Source organism: Dermochelys coriacea, chromosome 11 (genome assembly GCF_009764565.3).
Source record: "Dermochelys coriacea isolate rDerCor1 chromosome 11, rDerCor1.pri.v4, whole genome shotgun sequence".
Classification (NCBI taxonomy): domain Eukaryota; kingdom Metazoa; phylum Chordata; order Testudines; family Dermochelyidae; genus Dermochelys; species Dermochelys coriacea.
In genome coordinates this window covers 66,068,975-66,093,759 of record NC_050078.2, presented here as the reverse complement: position 1 = coordinate 66,093,759, position 24,785 = coordinate 66,068,975, and the positions used below count along the sequence as shown (strand labels likewise).

The 24,785-nt window shown below is 43.7% G+C and overlaps 1 protein-coding gene across 14 annotated transcripts in view; it reads right to left on the bottom strand.

The window, feature by feature from the left end:
• Nucleotides 1–24,785, bottom strand: part of UNC80 (unc-80 homolog, NALCN channel complex subunit) — a 192,360-nt gene that overhangs the window by 133,783 nt on the left and 33,792 nt on the right. For 12 of the 14 annotated variants that reach the window (XM_038421372.2, XM_038421379.2, XM_038421373.2 and 9 more), the window contains exons 8-16: nt 21,006–21,270; nt 15,531–15,665; nt 14,447–14,669; nt 13,458–13,598; nt 10,427–10,695; nt 7,729–8,109; nt 6,302–6,448; nt 2,283–2,430; nt 792–940 (exon numbers count right to left, since the gene is read on the bottom strand). In XM_038421372.2, coding sequence (XP_038277300.1) covers nt 792–940; nt 2,283–2,430; nt 6,302–6,448; nt 7,729–8,109; nt 10,427–10,695; nt 13,458–13,598; nt 14,447–14,669; nt 15,531–15,665; nt 21,006–21,270 — 1,858 coding nt within the window. The remainder of the gene's footprint in view (nt 1–791; nt 941–2,282; nt 2,431–6,301; nt 6,449–7,728; nt 8,110–10,426; nt 10,696–13,457; nt 13,599–14,446; nt 14,670–15,530; nt 15,666–21,005; nt 21,271–24,785) is intronic. The other 2 variants (XM_038421376.2, XM_038421387.2) reach the window with 1 other exon arrangement.

The following is a 24,785-nucleotide window of genomic DNA, read 5'->3' as shown; positions in this document are numbered from 1 at the left end:
TCTTTAAGCACGCATGTAATCCCACAATAGGAAAATCCCAGACGTAGCCCTCTCACATCAGCCCACCATCTTTACAGAGTGTGTAGTGGAACTACGCAGCCTACTCACATGTTTGAAGTTAGGCATGTGCTTATGTACCTGGCTGAACCGGAGTCTCAACCACCTACCTCTTCACCTCTGGAAAGGCATACATCTTCTCAAGCAAAAGTATACCTGTTGGTCCTAATTGAGCCCCTAGCAGATGTCTGCCCTCTTCCCAAAGCTACACATTAGTTCGGTACGATTGGCAGCCTTTGCCAAGAGAGTTCCAAGAGAGAAATACAGAGGTACTGCAGGTCAGGACCGAGTTACCTTAGTAGGACTGTACTTGGGAAGCTTGCACAGCACCTACCAGAACTGGGTCACATCCAGCTCATGTAAACCAGCATATCTCCATTGAAGGCAATGGAACTACTCTGATTTATCCCAGCTGGGGATCTAGCCCATTATTCCTGGCTCCAGTTTAGTGCTATTCATTTTTCCCTTTCATTAATGTCAAATTCACAATTAAACAAATAGAGTCCCCATTTGAAAACAGAGGGGATCAAAGACCAAACACAGTGTATAACCCTATGCTGTCTGGATCAGATTTGCCCCTGACAAACATCTGAAGGATATGATTTTTTCTTAAACTTGTGTAGCTGGCCATGCCAATAAAGTCTCATTGAATTGAGCCCTGATTTCAAGCCCCCAGCTGCTTTACAGGGGAAGAGAGGAAATTCAACTTGTAAAACTTGCACCTAAATCCTCACCAGGTTTTCAGGGCTATGCAGTTCATGCGTAGTGGAAGCACAGCGAGTGATCAGTGACTTGAACATGGCGCTGACAATAATACCTTCCACACTTTGGGCTGTAGACTTGTTGTCCACTGTGGTGAAGTTATTTCCAAATCCAGCCTTGTCTGCAAAATGCAAGCACAATAAACCATTCGGCTCGGCTGAGATGTGTTAACAAATTACAGATTAAATACATAATTACTTTTTAAATGTACTAAAAGATGTAATTCACACAGAATCATATGTTCAATTTTTGTGACCCAACCTCATAAACAATACAGCAGATATAAGTGGCACGAATAAGAAGAGGGATAGAAAAATCTGCCATTTGAAGAGAGATTGAAATGATCAAAATTGTTTATCCTCTCCCTTTATCTCATCTCTAAAACAGAGGGATACAAAATAACAAATGGAATAGGAAAGGCAATTCAGGTATTCCTGTTTCCCCACTCAGATAACATAGAACAAGGGGACACTCAACTAAATTTAAAAGCAATTTAAAACTGATGAAAGGAAATTCTTTTTAACCAATGAAACTCTGCTCTCACAAGATACTATGGAGGCCAAGATCTTAGAATAATTCAAACCATAGATTAAACATTTATATGGATAATAAAAACATCCACAGTTCCTTAGACAGGGCAAAAGCATTCACAAAAGAGGGCTTATCCTTTGAAGCTATAAGCCAATGTGTAGCTGATGGATGTTAAGAAGAAACTTGCCCTATGAGCCAGTTATTTCACAGTTGTCCACTGTGCTGTTTCTTGCACCTTTCTCTGAAGTGACTGGGATCATAGACAAGGAGATAAACTACTTGTGTGTTTTGATATGGCAATTCCTATATTCCAAATGCCCACAATTAGCTACTTTTGCACGCAATGACCAATGTACATGTACCATCATCATAATGGTACACAGAATTGTTTGCCTAACTGAAAAAAAATGGACTTACACTGTATGCACATAAATCTGAATGCAACTATTCTTGTTTACATGATCTGTTTATCTACTTGCTGACTCACCTTAGGCTCTGCAGAGAGATTTAATGCTCAATTATATTTCCATTCAGAATAAACAAAGAACGCACAGTCCACTCCAGCTGGCATTTGGTCAAACAGAAAACCTTGTGCCTGAGGCATAGTTGAGAGAAAATTTTCTTTCACAAAGCCATAAACAAACAGGCAGGATGCATTAAAAGAGAGAGCACATCTGCTTCTCTAATTCCATTTGTACTGGAAATAAAAGAATTTATAGGGCCAGACCCTCAGCTGGTGTAATTCGGAGTAGTTTCAGTGACTTTAATAGAGTTACACTGATTTACACCCACTGAGAATTTAACCTAGTAATTACAATTACATTTTGCCTTTAGAAATTCAGTGCAACTTTTTGATAGTGGCAGCCAGCATTCCCTATGGTGGTGTCATCAAGGACAACGTGACTGGGGCTTGTGACGCCAGCTGTACTTACTGTCAGTGACCGGCTCCATGCAGAATCCTAGCAAAGCGTGAAGGAAATCCACTACATTATTGAGGGAATCTCTGTTTACATAGTCCCTCATGGTCTGCCGGAACTGCATTTTATCCAGCTTGTACAGCTTTGTAAGGCAATTCTGAGCCTGTGAAGATATTAGAAAAATGAGAAATATCTGCTTGAGTTTTGGTGACAGTTGCAGGGTCCTTCAGGTGCATTTCTGCCATTGTTTCACCACTGCTGTGGGGTCATAACTAATCTCACCTACTAGTCAAAAGGTTTGAATACCACAACAAGATATGGGCTCACAGCTAATGCCAACCATGCAATTCAGTCATAGGAGCCATACACCACATTATCTTTTGGAGAAGATGTTAAATCAAGGTCACTTCTGCCCTCCTCTTGCAGTCCTCCAAATGGAAGTTAAAATTTCACACCTGATGAAATACGTAGGAACCCAATTACTCTGGCCAACACTTACAGTATAATGTTGATAAAACAGACTGTGGTGAAGGGGTGTCAGATTTTGAGCCTATAGCTCAGATCCAACCCTGTTCATGTGTTTATCTGACTCCAGTGACCAATTCAGATGCTGCAGAATGCAAACTTTTATTTATAAAAATAATTCAGCGTTGAGTCATTATTGCAAAGTTAACTACCTAGGTGTGACCCAATGCAGTAAGGTATTAGAAAGCCTGAAATATCAGCTCCAAGAGATGGGTAAACTGTCCATTTCCTCACAGTGTGGTATTAGTTCTGAAGCCCAATGGTAATACTGTGATTTTCTAATAACTTAGATGCACAATTGTGCATGCAGTTACCACAATGGTGCATCCAAAACAGCCTGGCCAAATAAACAAACAGCAGAAGTGGCAGTCATCCCAAAAATGCACTACAAATCTCTTTCCATAAAGACCCCAGATCAGCAAAGCACTTAGGGACATACTAACATTAAGCATGTCCCACTGAGGCTAACAGGACTATTCACATGCTTAAACTCAAGCATGCTCCTAAGTGTTTTGCTGGATCAGGACCCAAACGATGTAAAACTTAATGGCAATTTTACTAAGTAATAGCTTGGTTGCTACATATGGGCCATTCTGGATCCTTGCTCTTTGTGCAAACCTCCCGTTGCCATCATTGGGTTCTCTGTCACCCAGTGATGGCTGTACATGACACTAGCATTGTAGCCCTGTCTCTCCGGTACCATAATGGCAAACAGAATTTGGTCCTCTCCAAAGAGTGAGTTTGACAGCCCTACTCTAGGGCCTGATCCAATTCCCACTGAAACAAACTGATCAGCCCAAGGGAAAGGCTCCCATTAACTTGAACAGTCTTTGGATCAGGCCTTTAATGCTCAAGAGTATACTGTGAAGTATTGTTGACTGCATCATGGATGTGATGTTTGCCTACACAGTCATGACCAGTATATTTCTTGCTGCTTTTGCAGAAAGGCACTATATGAAAATAAATTCTTTTCTATTTTTTCTTAGTTTCATATCCCTGACTTTGGAGGTTTATATAGACAGGAAAACGATGGCGCAAATTACAGTGAAACAGGAGAACTGGTGAATTAGGATTTAAAAAGGAAAAAAAGAAAAAAATCCAGCACACAGACATTTGGAATTGCCTGATAACTATTTTGTATTTTCAGTTTAAAACAAAATTAATTACAATTTTTGTCTCCAGGAAAACAACTAGCTAGATTCTCTAATGTGGTGCAGCTGCTTTGCATTGCACTGTCAGCATAATCTGAATTTAAAGCTGTAGAACCCAGTCTGAGGATCACACTACTACAAAGCAGTGTAGATCTGATTTAGGGACTCTGATGTTACTCCTCATTCTAGTACGGTTTGGACAAGGAAGCACTGCTAAGACATCCCTATGCCACACCAATCCTTACTTGTGTCTTCAGCCTCTTGTGGCCATTACGGCCCAGCATAAATTAAAGCAATTTTTTCACTGCTCAAACCAGAGCAGCGGGACCAGAAGCAGGAGAATGCAAAGGAGAATTTTAAACACAGGACCTGCTACTTAGGTGCTCGGTGTTCCATCCCTGGCTCAGCCACAGACTTCCTGTGTAAAACTGGGCAAGTCAGGTAGGCCTGAATTTTTAAATGTCTTTAGGCATTGCTGTGCTCAGTGTTGCAATGCTTAACTTATTTAGGAGCCAAAATCTTATTTTCAAAAGGGATTTAGGTTCTTAAGTGCCTAAATTGCTTTTAAAAGTGAGACTTAGGCGTTATAACACTGAGCACAGCAACGCCTAAATACCTTTAAAACCTGGGCCTTAGTCTATGTGTGTCTGTAAAATAGGGGTAATACTTCCCTGCCTCATGGGGTGTCGTGAAGACTATGAAGCGCTCAGCTTCTATGGTGATGGGGTCATATAGGTACTTAGATAGGAAGATCTGACCCAACATGCTGACAAAAGCCAGGATAAAAATCAGCAACGAGTACCTTCAGGAGTCCTATCTTTTAAAGTTCTAGTCCTTATTCTGGGGTTTTACAGCGTGAATCCATCTCTCAAAACTGATAAAAAATGCTCAGTAAATGGCAAGGAAACATTCATCAGAACTAAAAGCATGCAAACAAACTGCAAAGTAAACTGAAGGAAATAGAAATACATCTGCATTTTACAATGTAATCAAACACTTAGAGAAGTTTAACTGTTCCTGATCTTGACTGGAGCTGGGCAAAAATTTTTTTTTTTTTTGCAGCAAATATAAAATTTACTGGAAAATGCATTTTTGGGGTGGACTGAAACTATTCGCAAATTTGGCAAACTGTTTCAGCTGAAAAAATTTTTTTGGAAATGTTGAAATAATTTTGAAAATTTCATTTTGACTTGACATTTGAAATGTTTCATTCAACCCAAATAAAATTTTTCAGTTTTTCATTTTGACAAGAAAAAAAAAATCAGTTTCAGTTCGAAACAAATGCATTTTTTCCCCAAGTTTTTCAGTTTGGCCACCATTCCGAAAAATCAGTTACTTGCTCCGCTCTAGCCTTGAGCTCATATCACTCTGAGGTTCAGGATATACAGCTAACGTTTTGAATTCAAGGCTCATTATCAAAATACAAAATGCTGCATGCACGTCTACTGTCAACTTTTTAACTAACTGAGACAGTTAACGGGGGGGATCATATAAAATCTCCCACTTTAGGCCAGGTTTATAGCCAGGTCTCAATCCTACCTCCACCTCCATTTTTGCGGGCACAGTCTATACCCACTAACAAAGCCAATAGGAATGCTCACTGTAGCAAGCATGATGGCCAGTAAAAAGTGTTTGCCAGACTGGGCCTTTAGAATGCACCTGTTTGGCAGGACACTGGGCACTGTGTTCCCATTGAAATCCCCTATACCTGGGTTTTAATTCTCTGGGATGCAATCACAGCAATAACTGAGCAATTCTGGGCCCTTTATGCTGCTCGCATGGCATCAAAGGGCCAGCAAACTAGGTAAAGCTACCTCATAATGGAGGAGGGGGTCTGCAGCATGGGAGCATGCCTGGAGCACAGTGCACCCTGGCTATTCGGGGTTGCTGGAGCAGCCCATAACCAGACATTCAAGGCCACCAGCAGGTAACTCAGGGCTTGTCTATACTTACGGATTTTTGTACCAATGTAATCAAACTAGTATAGTCACCACTGTAAACCTCCCCAGTGTAGCCATGCTGCACCAGTGTACAAAGTAACTCTTGCTAGTGCAGTATGTCCACGCTAGGGCTTTGCAAATCTGCATGGCAGAGAAGCCCCTGGGCCTGCTCTAAATTGTGTTGGGCCCGAGACATGCCCCTAGCAGGGCCAGGAATTTGAAAGGGACAAAGATGGCTTAAAGCTGCCTTGGCTCGGCTGCAGTGCTCAGTAGGTGCTGCTGAGATTGGGGGACAGTATTTAATGACGAATATAAAGGAAGCTGTGTTGAGGGGGAGAGTGTGGGCTTCTCAACATCAGCAGACTCATTTCAGAAAGAAGGGGTTAGAGAGAGCTGGAATCTGCTTTAGTTCTCTTACATTCTCCCGGAATACCTGGTGTCTCAGACGATCTCCAGAGAGCCCTCGGTGTCCTTCTCCGCAGCCATAAGCACAGCCCAGGGATTTCACTATTTTGATCAGCATCGTCAATGCCAGCCTGTGGGTGCTTATGGGAGTGCTTTCATCCTAAGAGCCGCAGAGGGGAAACGACACCACGTGACACTGAGGTCAGGTAACTGGCATACCTTTAGCATCTGCTCAGAACATACCGCTGCACATTCTTGCTGGCAAACAGTCCAATATTAGTCTGAATAGCTAAGTAACTCTTGAAAATGCTATCGATTTTTACCTATTCAAGCTCAGGACTGGTTTCAGAGTAGCAGCCGTGTTAGTCTGTATTCGCAAAAAGAAAAGCAGTACTTGTGGCACCTTAGAGACTAACAAATTTATTAGAGCATAAGCTTTCGTGAGCTACAGCATCCGATGAAGTGAGCTGTAGCTCACGAAAGCTTATGCTCTAATAAACTTGTTAGTCTCTAAGGTGCCACAAGTACTGCTTTTCTTTAAGCTCAGGACTTAATCCTTCAAAAACTTGCTATCAGGTGCAATTCTGACTACAACAAGTACTGATGTCAATTGGGGTACTCCTAGTATTCCGCTATCTGCCAGGTAGTAAAGGTCAGATTGTGCTACCTGGACTGAGAGTGAGTACTACTTTACTGAAAGTACTCCCGTTGAAATCCATGGGACTACTCATAAAGTACTACTGAACATGAGTAAGTGGGGCAGAACCAAATCCTAAGGAACTCAAGGATCAGAACCCTAGTAACAAAATGAAGTCTGAGTTGTCATCTAGTGGATAAGGCCCAGGATGTGGAGTCATGAGACCTGGGTTCTATTCCTAGCCCTGTCATGATCTGCTGTGTGACTTCGTCTGTCTTGTCTCATTAGATTGTAATCTCTTCAGGGCACTGCCTGTCTCTTGCTGATTGTTTGCACAGTGACTAGAATGTGGGAGCCTCTAAGTGCTACCGTAAGATAAATAATAAAAAGCAGAAAAAAATCAGCAATAATTTTTCCTGTTTTAAAAAAAGCACTTGTACAGCATGTAAAACAGCACCTATTCAAGGCATCAGAAATAATTGTTTTATCTTAAAAATGCAGCCACGCTAGGCCAATTAGGACTGCTTAGCAGAGTTGCTTTGCTTGGGTCACCACAGCAAAGGGTGCTGAATTCTCCATGGTGACGCATGCACTGGGTTTGATGTGGGTACCGCAGTGACACAAATGAATATATCTTAGAGGTGCAAAGAAAAGAAAGCCTAGTGGTTTCCCAAAAACAGAGAGGAAAAAGGAAATGATAATTACTCACCCACATATGTATACAAACACAGACACACCACACACACAGAGACTTGACATACCACATGCATGTATTCTCTATATTACATAGTACCCAAACATACCTTTTCTTGATTTTTATCATTCTTTTCATAAGGCCCTCCACTTCCTCCTCCACCGCCTCCATCAGCTTCGCCGCCACCTACTCCTCCACTACTTCCTCCACCTCCACCTTCTTCTCCTCCCCCATCTCCAGTTCCACTGACTGGGGGGGCCCCGAATCCACAGGCTGGGCTGCCCGAAGCAGCCCCCTTGAGCTGGAAGGATCCCTCACTTGGTCTCTTTTCCGCGGCCTCATTTTCCTTGTTCTCACTCTTCCTTCTGACTTTCTCCACACAGGGCACCACACCAAGCTGCAGCAGGCACTCAACGATGTTCAACGCCACATCACAGATCCGGGAGCTGATGTCGTGGTTCAGAACCAAGTAAACGGCCTTCAGAACCACCTTGAGAAAGAGGACAACAACATGTTTTGCTCAGACTTGTTTTCTACATTATCATCATCATCATCATTTCGTATTTGTATTACCATGGCACATAAGAGCCCTAGCCATGGACAGCTTACAATCTAGATGCAAGTCAAGAGACAAGGTGTCTTGTCACAGACACACAGTCGGGGAACACAAGGGAATAATCAGACAATATTGGTCATCATGGTAGGCAGTGGTCTCAGCACACCAATGGCCTAACCATCATCAAGTTTTCTGTAGATATCCCAGCAAGAGAGAGTTTTGCGGAGGGATGTGAAGGAGGATAATGCATTTGTTTTGCAGATGTTTATGGGGAGTTCCTTCCAAATGTAATGGGCAGCATGGGAAAAAGCACAAATGTAACAAGTGGTCAATGGAGGATGGTGTTAGAGGCCAACTGGAGGTGGAAGTCAAACAAACATCTCAATGGTGAATGAGAGAGGCCAGAGAGGGAAGGAATAGGCTATGAAGGGCCTTGAAAGTGAAGACAAGCAGCTTTATGTTTAATGTGATAGAGGAGGAAGAGCCAGTGGAGGGATGCAAAGAGAGGGGTGACATGGTCAACGCAATGGGCTAGAAAAATTATCTTTGCAGCAGCATTCTGAATGGATATGAGCAGGGCAAGATTGCATTTACCAAGGGCTGAGAGATGGACATTGCAGTCACTGAGATGCCAGACTATGACAGCCTGGACAAGAATGTCAGCTGTATGGATGGAAAGTAAAGGCCGATCTCAGAGATGTCATTCAGAAAGAATCCGCAAGGTTTAGATATAATCTGGATGTGAAGACCCTCAGAGATATCTGAGTTGAAGATGACACCCAGGTTATGGGCACAAGCAACAGGCAGGATGTTGAGGTTTTTCAGAGTGATTTAGAAGGCGGAGGGGGAAGTTCTTGTGGGGGTTGAAAGATTAAGAGCTCAGTTTTAGCCATGTTGAGCTTGAGCTAGTGGCTAGACATCCACAAGGCGATGTCTGTGAGACAGGCTGAAATATTATTTTGGGCAGAAGGAGAGAAAGTCTGGAGTGGAAAGGTAGATCTGTGAGTCATCAGCATAGAGAAGGCAGTTGAATTTGTGTTTGCGGATGAGATTGCCCAGAGGCAATGAATGGAGGTAGAAGAGAAGGGGACCCGGACAGAGCCCTGTGGAATCTCCCCAGAAAGTTGGTGGAGAGGATGAGGAGGATCCTCCTAAGGACATGCTGAAGGAGCGATTACAGAGGCGGGATTGAGAAGCAGAAGAGGTCAGTCACGGAAGCCAAGGGAAGACAAAATTCCAAGAAGCAGTGAATATTTTAAATGCAAGGGTTTGATTTTGAATGTCTTCTTCTTCCTCGGCTAACGTGAGATTTTGGATTCACTACCCAACTCTATCCGCTCGCTCACTCAACAGAAGGAAGAAGGTAATGATCTACCAGAGCCAGGAGTCTGGGTGGTGGTGGGCTTTACTGAAATTTTGACATGGATGAATCTCTCACGTTTCAAGGGAGTCTATTTCCCTCACAAAGATCTTTTCTGCTAGTCCAGTGTCAGAAACTTCTGTGATAGCAATAGGAAATGACTCTCAGATAGTTAAGGCAGCATGGTCTACTGGGTAGGCCACAGGCATGCAGGTCAGGAGACTTGGATTCTATTCAGCCACGGATTTACTGTGTAAACTTGGGCAAGTTACTTTCCCTCCCAACGGGCAGGGACTATCTCTTACTATGTGTTTGTATCACTGAATATGTTAGGATCTGCAAGGCAGATGCCTACATGCTTGACTACTTCTTTTAATTGTTACTAAATCCTGTTAAATGTGAAGGATTCATCTCAGCAAGTACACTGAAATAATCTCTCTTTTCGTTAGAGCCAACTGCAAGGATCTGTAAGGCAGATGCAGTGAGAGTGATGCAGTGAGATGGTTACCTGAGGAATTCTCTGCTTCCAAACAATTGACAAGCCTTTTAGCATGCCAGAGGAAGGATCATAAATGAGAAGAAAGAGAAGGAAACGTTTTCTGTTATAATTTCTTTGCTTTCCTAGGTTTCAATCAGAACTTTATAGGTGTATTCTCCCTCTGTGCACATGTATTACTCTCTCATTAAGAAGAACAGAAGTTGCATTACCTGAAAGACTATGCCCTTTAGTATTTTTCAAATGTACCCTATTGGTCATGAATGACCTTCCTGCCATGCTGGAATGGATAGGTATATAAAGAGACTATGGAAAAAGCTCTCTCAGGTTAGCTCAATGGCACAGCTGCATTGACAGAAGAGGGCTGAGGCTTTTCTTGTTCCTTTGCCAATTACCGAGAGATCCAGCATGCCGTTCTTGTGGACAAAGTTGTTGGTGCCGTCAATGTGATCTGTGTCCTCTAGGCAGCTGTAATTGATGCAGGAGTCAGTCAAACTCCGTGGGAGATTGGCGCAGGCCAGCGGCTCATGGGGCATCTCTGGAATGGGCACCTGGTTGCACAGCTTCCGCATATGCTCGCTGAAGAAGTCCGCGTAGCCCACGTTGAATGAGGCCAGGGTGGTGTTGAAGGTGGCCACAGTGATGGTAGAAATCTGGGATCGCACTGTAAGACAGAAAACAGGTATCTTGGCCTTTCCCGTTTTAGTGACAAAATTACCTATTCAGGCTGTGCTTATTACTGTAATTAGCACCACAGGCAATAGTGTAATTTGTTTTATTATTTCTAAATTTGTCAGCACATAAGTATCTTAAGGATCAGTTAGAAACGCGAGAATCACAGCTCTCCAACTTTTAGTAAGCCTTTCAGATACGGAGCTGACCTAATGCATGGCAAAATGCTCCCGGAACGAATGCAGCTCAGACATGAGGAATCTGCAGAGCAGCCCAGAGAGGAGAGATTTCCCTGAAATGTGTAAGCACCAGGGAAGAGAGAGACGTGCCTATGCTAGATTCTAGCTGACACAAATCCAGCCTTTCTGAAAGAAAAAAAGAATTCAGCTGAGTCTGAGACCTGCATTGGGTCTACCCTAAAGGCTCAGTGGGTACTGCAAGGCGCCTTCCGGTTCAATGGCACATCAAGCCATTAGGACGCTCAGCATATGGTGCCTTCGGGATGTTGGTGACAACCTGCTTTACATCTCCATCTTTAAGGACCCAGCTGAGCAATGTATTTAGCATCTGAATGAGACTGGCTGCAGTGCAACCCAGAGAAGTGATGACAGGTGGAAGGAGTGGCGAAGATTATAACAAGTGCCTAGATTGAAGGTGCGCAGCTGCTTTTTGCTACTCAGATTCTTCCCTTAGGGGCTATGTCCGGAATACCCATGTTGTAGCTGCGGTCAGGACTTTATCTAGTGAGAAGTGTTGTGTTGCAAACCCTCCCTGAGCCCTGTTTGGGGCAGAATGACTCAAGCACTCAGTTCTATGGCTAAAAACTGCCTTGTTTTCTTTCATTCCTTTAAAACACGCTTTTAGCATATGGCTGGGTGAAGAGTGGGTCAACATTTGGAGGACATTTTCACAAAAACGATATCCTCCTTTTTTTTTTTTGGCACATCAACATTTTGAATGAAAAATTTCATTGCAATTTCAAATTTTGAAACTTCTTGACCAGCTCTATTTCTTTCCTTGCTAAAATCTTCACACTCACTAGTACCTTGGACTTTGGCTGCACACACACAAAAAGATTAGCTAATCAAGTAAGAACAAATAAGACGCAGAGTTTCAGCAACTTGACAAATTCCTATGTGGAGGTGGACAATGCACCACCAATATTAGTGAGAGTGGACTGCCACTGAGTTAAGTATCTGCGTGGGAACAGAGCCCCCTTCTTTGCCAGGATTAATGGATTTTATATTTTATGTTTTATAGGAAGAATATTGTCAAATGACAACGGAAGAGGAAGGATGGTCCAGTGGTTAGGGCATTAGCCTAGAACTTGGGCAATCTGGGTTTAATTTTCTGTGCTGCTACTGACTTCCTGTGTGACCGTGGACAAGTTACATGGCCTCTCTGTGCCTCAACTCTCCATCTACAAAGATTACAGCACTTCCTGCCTCACAGAGGTGTTCTGTGGATAAAATCGGAGAGGTGCTCAGATACTCCAGGGGCCATTTGAGTACAGCAGAACCTCAGAGTTACAAGCATCTCGGGAATGGAGGTTGTTCATAACTTCGAACAAAACATTAGGGTTGTTCTTTCAAAGGTTTACAACTAACATTGACTTAATACAGCTTTGAAACTGTACTATGCAGAAGAAAATGCTACTCTCCCTCTATTTCTTTTAGTAGTTGACGTTTAACACAATACTGTACTGTATTTACTTTTTTTGTTTTTGTCTCTGCTGCTGCCTGATTGTGTATTTCCAGTTCCAAATGAGGTGTCTGGGTGACCGTCAGTTCGTAACTCTGGGGTTCGTAACTCTGTGGTTCAACTCTACCAATGATAGATGGAAGGCTTAAATGTTTTCTGCACCTGGCTAAAAGGGAGGCAGCAGCTGTCTATGCTTGATTCCTGCCCTCCCCACCCTAAGGCAGGAAAACTTCTCATTAGTAAAGTGCCAGCCTGTTAAGATTGAGGCGTCTTGTATAATTTTAACTACTATAGGGAAACTGTGGCAGTGCTCTTGTTCTAATGGTACCCAGTTCTGTTATTGTAAGAGGAGGGGGTCTTAGCTCTGATGGGGTGGCCATATGCTGATAGGAGCAATTACAATCTTCCTACCTTTATGGCTCTTGCAGTTTTAAATGGATAAAGCACTTTTATCAACTTCCCAGAACTGCCAACCCCAAGTGCTCAAAAATCATGAGTCAGGTCCAAAAAACAATCATGAGATTATTGTTAAAAAACCCTCATGATTTTAAAGTCAAATTCTGGGTTCCTTTTCCTTGCCTTCTATTTCTTGGGCCTTTAGGGTTTCACTTGCTTCATTTTTTTGAGCTTTTCCCTGAAATCATGTGGGTTAGAAATGAACTTTTTAAAAATAAGATGAAAGCTGAGATTCTCATGCAATCTCTTGATTCCAGCAGTTGGGTCTTTCAGAAAACCATCAAATATTGTGAGACACACAATGAAATCACAAGAGTTAGCAAGATTGACTTCCTGCCCTAAACTTCTGTGCAGTGTTCCTGTACTCTGTTAAAAAGATGCTGTGTCCCACCCTAGAGGTGGGTGCATGTCCTTTGTAAGAGATTATAATGATAATCCTAAATAGGACAAAAAGAAGAAACAATGAGATATATAGAAAAACCAAAATGGGAAAGAGGGGATTCATCAGATATTAATAAATTAAAAAAATAAAACTATCTCAGCCTCCTGACGTTCACACTCCAGTGTGGTATTTGCTCATCGCTATATTTGACACACCTTCTTTGACAGTATTCTCTCCGTGGCTGTTTGAGTGATCAGGCAAGTCAGCGACCAGGGTGTGATGAGAGTGAGAATGTCTAGCACTCAGGCTCTCCATCTCCGTAGCTGTGTCAGAACTCCCCCGTCTGGTCAATTTCCCTAGGATGAACACACCAAACAGACATTTACTTTGCAAGTCTAAGGAACGCGTGAGGGCTAGAAGTTAAGATGCGAGAATGGGGGATGGGGTTCACTGAGATTAGCAGGAGTCCAGACCTCACTTGAATTTTGTGAAACAGAGCCCAAGTGGAAAATCCTTATTTAGGCTTTGTCTATACTACCTCTTTTGTCGGTCAAGGATGTGAACCCCTCCCCGCCACCCGACTGACATAAGTTTCCCTGGCAAAAGTGCTGGAGTGAACAGCGCTATGTCAGGAGGAGAAGCTCTCCTTCTGACAAAGCTAATACCGCTCGTTGGGGGTGGTTTAATTATGCCAGCAGGACAGCTCTCTCCTGCCAGCAAAGTGTGGCTACACGGGAGACCTTACGGAGGCACAGCTGTGGCACAGCTGTGTCCATAGTATAGACATAGCCTTAGTGTACTTAGTGTACTAGTTACTCAAGCAAAACTCCCACTAATGCCAGGAGTAAGGTTGGGGGAGGGTCAGTCTCCTGGGACTGACTGGAAATATATTTTGCCCAAGTCCTATTTAATTATTAGAAACAAACTGACCTAAACATGGTCATTCAAGGTTAGCAGTCAGTACAACAACGAGCTTTACCTTAGAAGCGGGCAGAAAGACTATGCCATTTCTACAACAGGTGTGGCAAACTGCAAGTCAGGGCAAAGGACATAACCAGCCATCAAAGGGAGGGGCTGTTTTCCCGTGCCAGAGTAATGGAGAAATAAAGAGCCTCCATTCCACTCTGCTATTCTTGGAACATTCTGGAGCAGAACAATTCATCAGAATACAGGGTTGCGATATTAATCCTTTCCCATCAGTCACCTAGTATGGCAGTTTGCCATCCTCCTCTCTCAATGCTGCGCCGGTCCTCTCCGATCCCAGAAAAGCTTCCAAAGGAGAATGTGCTGCGAGTGGGTGACACATCCAAATGATCCTCGTGGAGCAGGAAGGGCACCCCCATCCTTCGCTGCCGTTTTTTCCCAGTGTGGTGGAAAGGAATAGAACCCTTGCGCTCACGCTCTCGATCCTCTTTGCGGCTCTTAAACTGCAGAAGGAAGAGGAGAAGGGTTAGAGCCAGGCAAAGGCTACAGGGATTTCACTACAGTTAGAGGGGAAGGATACAAACAGATGAAGGACAAGCATGCAGAGCCCAATCCTAAATTTCCCCACTCTAGCCCTTTGTCTATGATGGGTATCTGCACTCCAGCACCACCCACATTTAAGGACCGCACCAGTGCACCTCATGTTGGGAGAGCAACCACGCTTTGCTACGGGAAATGCTAAGGTGATAACTTACTTTCCTTGACATCTGTCTCAACCCATCCCTCCAGTTTTATAATTAAGACATTTTTTATTTCAAAGATTTTTCATTATTACTGTTGTTGGACCTATATTTATTTTCTTTTCCCATTTCTCTCCTCCCTTTTTTTTTGCATTGGATTCCCTTGTTTGATTAATCTGTTTAATTTTTTATATTATGAATCTTAATTTGTTTGTATAACCTTCAACTCCAAGGCAAGGGCCTTCCAGGGAGAGTGCTTTACAGATTTAGACTCAGATCTCAGGTGTAAAACCAACATACATCTATTGAAACTGATGGAGGTCCTCTGATTAATGTAATTTGAGGATCTGACTGCAAACCACCACCACTTAGGGAAAACTCCCATTGATTTCAATAAGAGCTTGATATGAGTACAGATTTCATCACTGGGCTCATAGAGTAAATACGAATACATACATGTATATATCATACATGGACACATAACATGTCCATTGAAAAAAACAAATGTGTGCCTCATGTTCAACCTAAATATAGAGTCAATGTAAGCTTTTAACAGTTGTATACATGGTATGTGTTTGGCACTGGATTATAGATAAACCAAAAACACATTACTGTGCTACTCACCTTCTTAAAGATGTTCATTCCCATGTCTGTGGAGAGATCTGGCACAGCTAGCCTGCGCAGGTTGGTGAGTGACACCTTAGCAAAGGCCTCAGTGCTTAGTGATTTTTCCTCCTCATTGCACTTCATTGTGAGATCCTTCACTCCCCAAAAGAAAAATATGCACAAGTAGAAATAGCAAGTAAGCAACTAAATCAGGGGTGGCCAACCGAGCCTGAGAAGGAGCCAGAATTTACCAATGTACATTGCCAAAGAGCCACAGTAATACATCAGCAGCCCTCCCATCAGTTCCCCCACCCCACACCTCCCAGCACCTCCTGCCCACCAGCAGCTCTGCCGATCAGGCCCTCCCCGCACTTCCCAATCAGCTGTTTCGTGCCATGCAGGAGGCTCCATGGGGGAGGGGGAGGAGTGAGGGCATGGCAGGCTGAGGGGAGGGGGCAGGAAGGGGTGGAGTGGGGGCAGAGCCTGTGGCAGAACCAGGGGTTGAGCAGTGAGCACCCCCTGGCACACTGGAAAGTTGGCGCCTGTAGCTCCAACCCCAGAGTCGGTGCCTATACAAGGAGCCGCATATTAACTTCTGAAGAGCTGCATGTGGCTCTGGAGCCACAGGTTGGCCACCGCTGAACTAAATCATCTACTTCAATCCCATCCAAGGTCAGCTCCAAAGGAGAAGAACCTTAATTCCATCAGACAAAACTCCACTCTCACATTTTAGGGTTAAATAAATTTAGAGATTCAGAGACGAATGATTAGTTCTAATAGTTTATCATTTAAAATGACAACATTTTGCCACCACAAAAAACATCAATGGCTGGAAGCAGTGCACTGGACTGGGAGTCAGGAGACATGCAGTCTATTCCCAGCAAGGACACTAGCATAGTGTATGAGCTTGGGCAGGTTGTTTCACCAGTTTCACCAGCAGCTGTGGATAATTATAATTATCTTCCCTTATAAAGTGCTTTGAAATCTATGACTAAAAAGTGATGTGTAAGAGACAAGTGTTAGTTTCATGTAATATACCAATAATTTCCAAAATACATTAATACAAGGGTTCTCAACTGGGGGATGGGACACCTCAGGGGGTTGTGAGGTTATTATATGGGGGGTCACAAGCTGTCACCTCCATCCCAAACCCTGCTTTGCATCCAACATTTACAATGGTGTTAAATATATAATATATATATTTTTAATTTATAAGGGGAGGTCGGACTCAGAGGCTTGCTATGTGAAAGGGGTCACCAGTACAAAAGTTTGGGAACCACTGCATTAATGTTTCCAAGTTAGCGTTTGGATTGTGATGAGCAGCATTGTCATCACCCTCTCCATCTAAATAATGTTAAGAATTACTTGGTTTGTACAAATACATACATTTTTATCATTTTATTAAATGTTTTTTTAGAGGCTCAGGCTTTGTTAAATGAATAAAAAACAAAGCTGATGTTTGCAGTGAGCATCCTTAATTTCAGCAATGGTGCTCTGGGATATCTTTACTTGTATATCTTTACTTACTGCTACCCCCTTTATTTTTTTAAAAGCCTCAGGCCTCAAAACATCCTAGGCATCCACTTATCTCTACGTATCCAAACCCCTTGGTTGACTGGAAACTCAGCAGGTTTCTCTCTTGAGCCTGAGCTGCTATAGCTATATGATGGTAAAGAAGGAGGAGGTGGCATCCTTCAAGGGAAACATAAAGCCTGGTCCTGTCCACTTGCCGTAATTAAAGATTGTTTGGCACGTGTCACAGGAGCAGGGCTGTTTGCTCCTGTGACGTGATCAAATCCCATGCAGGTAATTCCATTCTGCCTGTCTAAATATCACCATATTGTTTCAGCTGGAGAGGCTACTCTCTTCATTCCCACACCAGGCCTAGTGTGTAATGCTGCTGTATGATATTAAAAGAAATCCTGCCTGTCACTCCAGAGGTGGCTGCACCTCAGTCAGGGGTGAAGTGATTTCTGTACAGTAACAGGTTCAAGTCCTGGCTATTTTAGGCCCAGTCCTACAAACACATAAGCATGTGTGTAACTTTACTCATGTGATTGATCCCACTGAAGTCAGTGGAACTACTCACATTAGTAGAGTCAAGTGTGTTTTTAAGTGTCTGCAGGACTGGGCCCTTGAGACTCTTGTCTCTTCATACTGTTTTCCAGCTTTAAAGATCCCTGTAACCCCTACAGCTTTATGCCCAGAGTAGGGCATTCTCACTTGCCAGCCTTCCATTGAGTAACGCACTCCCCACACCTCCATGTGATAAAAACCAGAACACTCTGCAGCGCTCATGTGCCGCTACAGGTTCGAGGGAGTCATCTAAGGAGATAGCTCTTTTTCAGGGAGTTATTTAAGTACAACGGACATTTGGCCAACTTGGACACATGGAGTTTTGCATGAGCTCTTAAAACCATCTGCAAATTTGACTACAGATTACAAGCGGCACATGACAGAGTAAATCCAATAAAAAGGTAATCAGGGCTTGGTTCTGGTGCTGGGCACTCTCAACTCCTATTAACGTCAGTGGCAGCTGAGGGCATCAGCAGTTCCTAGGATCAGGCTCTTGGATTGCAAAAGTGCTTTGGGATCCTTGTGGAAGGAAGGCACTACACAAATTTAACTCAGGGTTATTATCACTGTGTATTAGTGATAATCACTGTATTATTTGTATTGGGGTAGTGAAAAGGACCCAAACAAAAATCAGGTCCCTACTGTGCTAGGCACTGTACAAACACACAAGAAGTCACCCTGCACAGAAGAGCTCACAGTCAGCTATTCAAACAAACCATTGTATATGAATTGAGTTACACAGTCAGCTTTACTATATAGTACGGGATATGGCCTATTTTGAGAAATTAGTCTAATGTTCTAGTTGAAGACTGGTTAAAAATGTGGCTACCATCATAGTCGATCATTCAGCATCTCTAGTACACATAAGGTGTAGCTAATAAGAAAACCCACAAAATTGTTTAGAGGCTGTTCTTATAAACCTTTTCTCCTATTGCCCTGTATTGGCCTGGCTGTTTAGCTACAAATTCATTTGTATTTCTATCAGCTTCTGAGTATTACACTTGAAACTCTTGGGTTTAAATTATCATTACATCTAGTCACCACAGCTTTGCTGTTTTTAGGTTTAATTTAAGTTTTTGCTTTTAGCTCCTGAAGTGTTACTGCAAAGCTGTACAGTTTTGAAAGCCCTCAAGGTTTTTATTTCCTAATTCCATCCCTATGCTGGATTCACTGCATATAGGTGCACTGCAGATTTTTCCTTACACTGAAATACATGTTGACTGGAGTCATGGAGAAGATATTTGTTTTATTCATACGCCTTCATTCACTTGCTGTCCTCCTTTGCAACAAGGAACAGGCTATGTCATTGATGGCATGCTGCATGAAATATTAAAATATATCCTTCATTCCCCTACAGCCTGAACTGAGATTCTCTTTCTCTAGATATACAACAGTATAACCATTTGATCAGATCTAGTTTGCTGTGATATGCACAGAATTATATTTTAATGGTATTTCACATAGAAATAGTCTGCATGACAGACATGCTAAGGCTTAGGAAGGTGGAAGAGGTTACATGGCAACCCCACATCTTTTCTGTACATTCTGTACTCTATCACCAAACCTACTTACTTGCCTGTTCCTAAGCTGATTTCTATGCAGTTCTTTCTTTCGCCATGTCTAACATCAGTTAATGAAGACAAAAGGACCAGATGATAGAGAAGATGACCAACGTACCATAAAACCCAGTGCTGTCACTTTAAAAGTGTGGGTCTCTCCTATATTGCAGCATGAAGCCCTAATGAGAGGAAGCCATGGCCTCAGAACCAATTTAGGGCTCACATTTTGAATTTGTACCATCTGAGCATGGATGCCCAATATTTTATTCTGAAAGCTTGATTTTCTATTGGAAAAGAATAACTTGGGTTAAGTAAAATCAGAGGAAGAATGCAACTTGATGGGGCTCCTGCTAGAAATGTAAGAAATATGGTGCTAGCCTACTTTTTCAGCTTAGCACCACAACTCACTCACTAGTTAACGATTTCTCAGCCCGCAGAGCCTTCCTGAGAAAGAAATGCCAAGCAGGCAGAAAAACAGAGAAGAACATGACTTCTTCATCTCTGTGCCTCAGAAGCCTAAACCCATCACAACTGCCTCAATTACTGACATATTCGTGCATGATATGTTTACTTGCAGAATATTAATCAGACACTAGATGTCGCTGTGTCCTGTATAGCAGTGGTTTTCAGCCTCCGGTCGGCGGGGGTCCGCAGACTATGTCTAAGATTTCCAAAGGGTCCGCACCTCCATTTGAAATGTCTTAGGCATCCGCAAATGAAAAAAGGTTGAAAATCAATGCTGTATAGAGCTCCAGACAGGGAGCGGTCCCTGGTGAATAAGGGAGACAAAGCTGAAACTCCAGCTGTGTGGAAGTTGCAGCTGCTTTGTTTATTAAACACCTTCATTTTAAGAGGGACTTTGATTCCATGTAGCATGAGGTATGAAACTCCGATGAGAAATTTCAGAGTAGCAGCCGTGTTAGTCTGTATTCACAAAAAGAAAAGGAGTACTTGTGGCACCTTAGAGACTAACAAATTTATTTGAGTGAGCTGTAGCTCACGAAAGCTTATGCTCAAATACATTTGTTAGTCTCTAAGGTGCCACAAGTACTCCTTTTCTTTCTGATGAGAAAGTCACCTTTAGCAATCTAGTCTAGCCTCGAAAAAAACTGCTGTTCTGGATGGAACCCTCACATCAATGACCAAAAGACCACCCCCAACCCCCAAAAAACCAACCAGCAAAGTAAAATACATTTACATTTAACTGTGAATAACCAAATGGATTTAACAAAGATGTTAGTAAAGAAAAACAGAGTAAAGGGCTCTCCTGTAGGAGAAAAAGTACTTAAAAACCAGGTAGAACCTGAGAATGTGAAGCTGGGAGAGGCAGATCTTGCTACATTGCCAGGGGATCTCCTGTCATGTACAGAAACACTGATTCCAGAACTCCAGTGTGATATCTAGCTAATGCAAATAACACATCCATCCACACAGCTGCTCTGCTGAGAACCTTTGAACAACAACTTTATTATTGCACTAGCATTCGGGAAATTACATGCACAACAGCAAGTGTATTTTGCTGCGTTCCAACCCCACGGTGTGCTGTTTGCTGCAATGTTTTAAAGAAAGCGGTCTTGTGTCTTGTTTTTCATTTCAAGGAGAATATTGTGTTGAGACTGTGATACCTATTCTTTTTATTTCTCTTGGGATAGCAATGTGGTATATAGTTAAATCAGACCTGAATGCTGAATTCCAGTGCAATAAGACTGTCTATGCAATCCACATATGGACATTTCCGATGCTACAAGTGACTTCACCACAGTTCATGATATAATTAAAACCACAGTGCTGAATCACCACGAATCCTGCCATCACTGTAAAGAGTTACCAAGATTACTTTGAAATGAGGGTCTCTGACCTGAGTTCTGTGGGTGTTCACCAGAGAGGGTGCTGCTGCTGCTACCATGGAACTGCTGCGGGGCCTGGGCAGGTGCATGGTCTCCGGCTCAGGTGGCTTCTCCGGCTTCTCCTCCAGCATGTGTCTCAGTCTTTGTAGATAATACATCAGAGACCACTGTGTACCCTCCTCAGACCAGTGTGCCTGCAGCAGGCAGCGCAGTACAGCCACATCAAAATAGGTGGCATAGCGAGACTTTTGGCAAGGCGGAATCACCAATGATACCCTGTTCCAAATAATAAAAGGAGAAGCATTAGAAATCAGCTAGGGCTAATACTTTCCTTTGAGGTGCAAAGTTCTCCCTAAAGGTTCCTTCCAGAAAGACACTTATGGCAGGTCTATGCTGCGATAAAAAAAACCCCTGGAACAGAGTCTCAGAGCCCGAGTCAGCTGACTTGGGCTCGCAGGACTAAAAATTGCAGTGCAGATGTTCAGGCTCAGGCTTGAGCCTCCCCCACTTGTCAGGTTTCAGGGCCCAGGCTCCAGCCCAAGCCCAAATGTCAACACTTCACTTGAATTTTATAGCCCCACAGCCCGAGCCCTGGAAGCCTGAGTCAGGTAACCTCTCCCCTCCCCAAGCTGTGGCCCTTTTATTGCTGTGTAGACATACCCTTAGGGTTTGTTTTTCATCATTCATTCTAGGGCACCACTTAATTAGTCTTCTTCTTGTAGGTGGAAACTATTGCTGTGTTACCCTCCAGTTTGGGGAATAGAAGTTACCCCAGAGACCAACACTAATGATGCTCCATTTACCGGCCACTAAGAAATGGTTATAGACTGAGAAAGAGACAGAATCATAGAATCATAGAACATCAGGGCTGGAAGGGACCCCAGAAGGCCATCCAGTCCAACCCCCTGCTCAAAGCAGGACCAGGTCCCAGTTAAATCATCCCAGCCAGGGCTTTGTCAAGCCTGACCTTAAAAACCTCTAAGGAAGGAGATTCTACCACCTCCCTAGGTAACGCATTCCAGTGTTTCACCACCCTCTTAGTGAAAAAGTTTTTCCTAATATCCAATCTAAACCTCCCCCATTGCAACTTGAGACCATTACTCCTCGTTCTGTCATCTGCTACCATTGAGAACAGTCTAGAGCCATCCTCTTTGAAACCCCCTTTCAGGTAGTTGAAAGCAGCTATCAAATCCCCCCTCATTCTTCTCTTCTGCAGACTAAACAATCCCAGCTCCCTCAGCCTCTCCTCATAAGTCATGTGCTCTAGACCCCTAATCATTTTCGTTGCCCTTCGTTGTACTCTTTCCAATTTATCCACATCCTTCCTGTAGTGTGGGGCCCAAAACTGGACACAGTACTCCAGATGAGGCCTCACCAGTGTCGAATAGAGGGGAACGATCACGTCCCTCGATCTGCTCGCTATGCCCCTACTTATACATCCCAAAATGCCATTGGCCTTCTTGGCAACAAGGGCACACTGCTGACTCATATCCAGCTTCTCGTCCACTGTCACCCCTAGGTCCTTTTCCGCAGAACTGCTGCCGAGCCATTCGGTCCCTAGTCTGTAGCGGTGCATTGGATTCTTCCATCCTAAGTGCAGGACCCTGCACTTATCCTTATTGAACCTCATTAGATTTCTTTTGGCCCAATCCTCCAATTTGTCTAGGTCCTTCTGTATCCTATCCCTCCCCTCCAGCGTATCTACCACTCCTCCCAGTTTAGTATCATCCGCAAATTTGCTGAGAGTGCAATCCACACCATCCTCCAGATCATTTATGAAGATATTGAACAAAACGGGCCCCAGGACCGACCCCTGGGGCACTCCACTTGACACCGGCTGCCAACTAGACATGGAGCCATTGATCACTACCCGTTGAGCCCGACAATCTAGCCAGCTTTCTACCCACCTTATAGTGCATTCATCCAGCCCATACTTCCTTAACTTGCTGACAAGAATGCTGTGGGAGACCGTGTCAAAAGCTTTGCTAAAGTCAAGAAACAATACATCCACTGCTTTCCCTTCATCCACAGAACCAGTAATCTCATCATAAAAGGCGATTAGATTAGTCAGGCATGACCTTCCCTTGGTGAATCCATGCTGACTGTTCCTGATCACTTTCCTCTCCTCTAAGTGCTTCAGGATTGATTCTTTGAGGACCTGCTCCATGATTTTTCCAGGGACTGAGGTGAGGCTGACCGGCCTGTAGTTCCCAGGATCCTCCTTCTTCCCTTTTTTAAAGATGGGCACTACATTAGCCTTTTTCCAGTCATCCGGGACTTCCCCCGTTCGCCACGAGTTTTCAAAGATAATGGCCAAGGGCTCTGCAATCACAGCCGCCAATTCCCTCAGCACTCTTGGATGCAATTCGTCCGGCCCCATGGACTTGTGCACGTCCAGCTTTTCTAAATAGTCCCTAACCACCTCTATCTCTACAGAGGGCTGGCCATCTCTTCCCCATTTTGTGTTGCCCAGCACAGCAGTCTGGGAGCTGACCTTGTTAGTGAAAACAGAGTCAAAAAAAGCATTGAGTACATTAGCTTTTTCCACATCCTCTGTCACTAGCTTGCCTCCCTCATTCAGTAAGGGGCCCACACTTTCCTTGGCTTTCTTCTTGTTGCCAACATACCTGAAGAAACCCTTCTTGTTACTCTTGACATCACTTGCTAGCTGCAGCTCCAGGTGCGATTTGGCCCTCCTGATATCTTTCCTACATGCCCGAGCAATATTTTTATACTCTTCCCTGGTCATATGTCCAACCTTCCACTTCTTGTAAGCTTCTTTTTTATGTTTAAGATCCGCTAGGATTTCACCATTAAGCCAAGCTGGTCGCCTGCCATATTTACTATTCTTTCGACTCATCGGGATGGTTTGTCCCTGTAACCTCAACAGGGATTCCTTGAAATACAGCCAGCTCTCCTGGACTCCCTTCCCTTTCATGTTAGTCCCCCAGGGGATCCTGGCCATCTGTTCCCTGAGGGAGTCAAAGTCTGCTTTCCTGAAGTCCAGGGTCCGTATCCTGCTGCTTACCTTTCTTCCCTGCGTCAGGATCCTGAACTCAACCAACTCATGGTCACTGCCTCCCAGATTCCCATCCACTTTTGCTTCCCCCACTAATTCTACCCGGTTTGTGAGCAGCAGGTCAAGAAAAGCGCTCCCCCTAGTTGGCTCCCCTAGCACTTGCACCAGGAAATTGTCCCCTACGCTTTCCAAAAACTTCCTGGATTGTCTATGCACCGCTGTATTGCTCTCCCAGCAGATATCAGGAAAATTAAAGTCACCCATGAGAATCAGGGCATGCGATCTAGTAGCTTCCGTGAGTTGCCGGAAGAAAGCCTCATCCACCTCATCCCCCTGGTCCGGTGGTCTATAGCAGACTCCCACCATGACATCACTCTTGTTGCACACACTTCTAAACTTAATCCAGAGACACTCAGGTTTTTCCACAGTTTCGTACCGGAGCTTGTCACTCTCCTCAGAGACTTTGAAGTTGTCACTCTCCTCAGAGACTCAAGTGCACTAACAACTGACAGGCTTAAAATCCACCCCCTCATTAAAGAGAAAGTCTTAAGGCCTCTTCCACTCTCCTCACATCTGCAGAACTTTAAGCTACTTTCCAGTTACCAGGATGCGCTAATTGATTCTGTTTGGGCTGACAGAGAGGTTCGAATCCGGGGATAAGGCACTGGTTCAGGAAAGCATCCTTGCTGAAGAAAGCACTTAAGCATGTGCTTAACTTTAAATCCCCAGTGAGACTCAAGCACATGTTTCATTAGGCATGCGCTTAGATGTC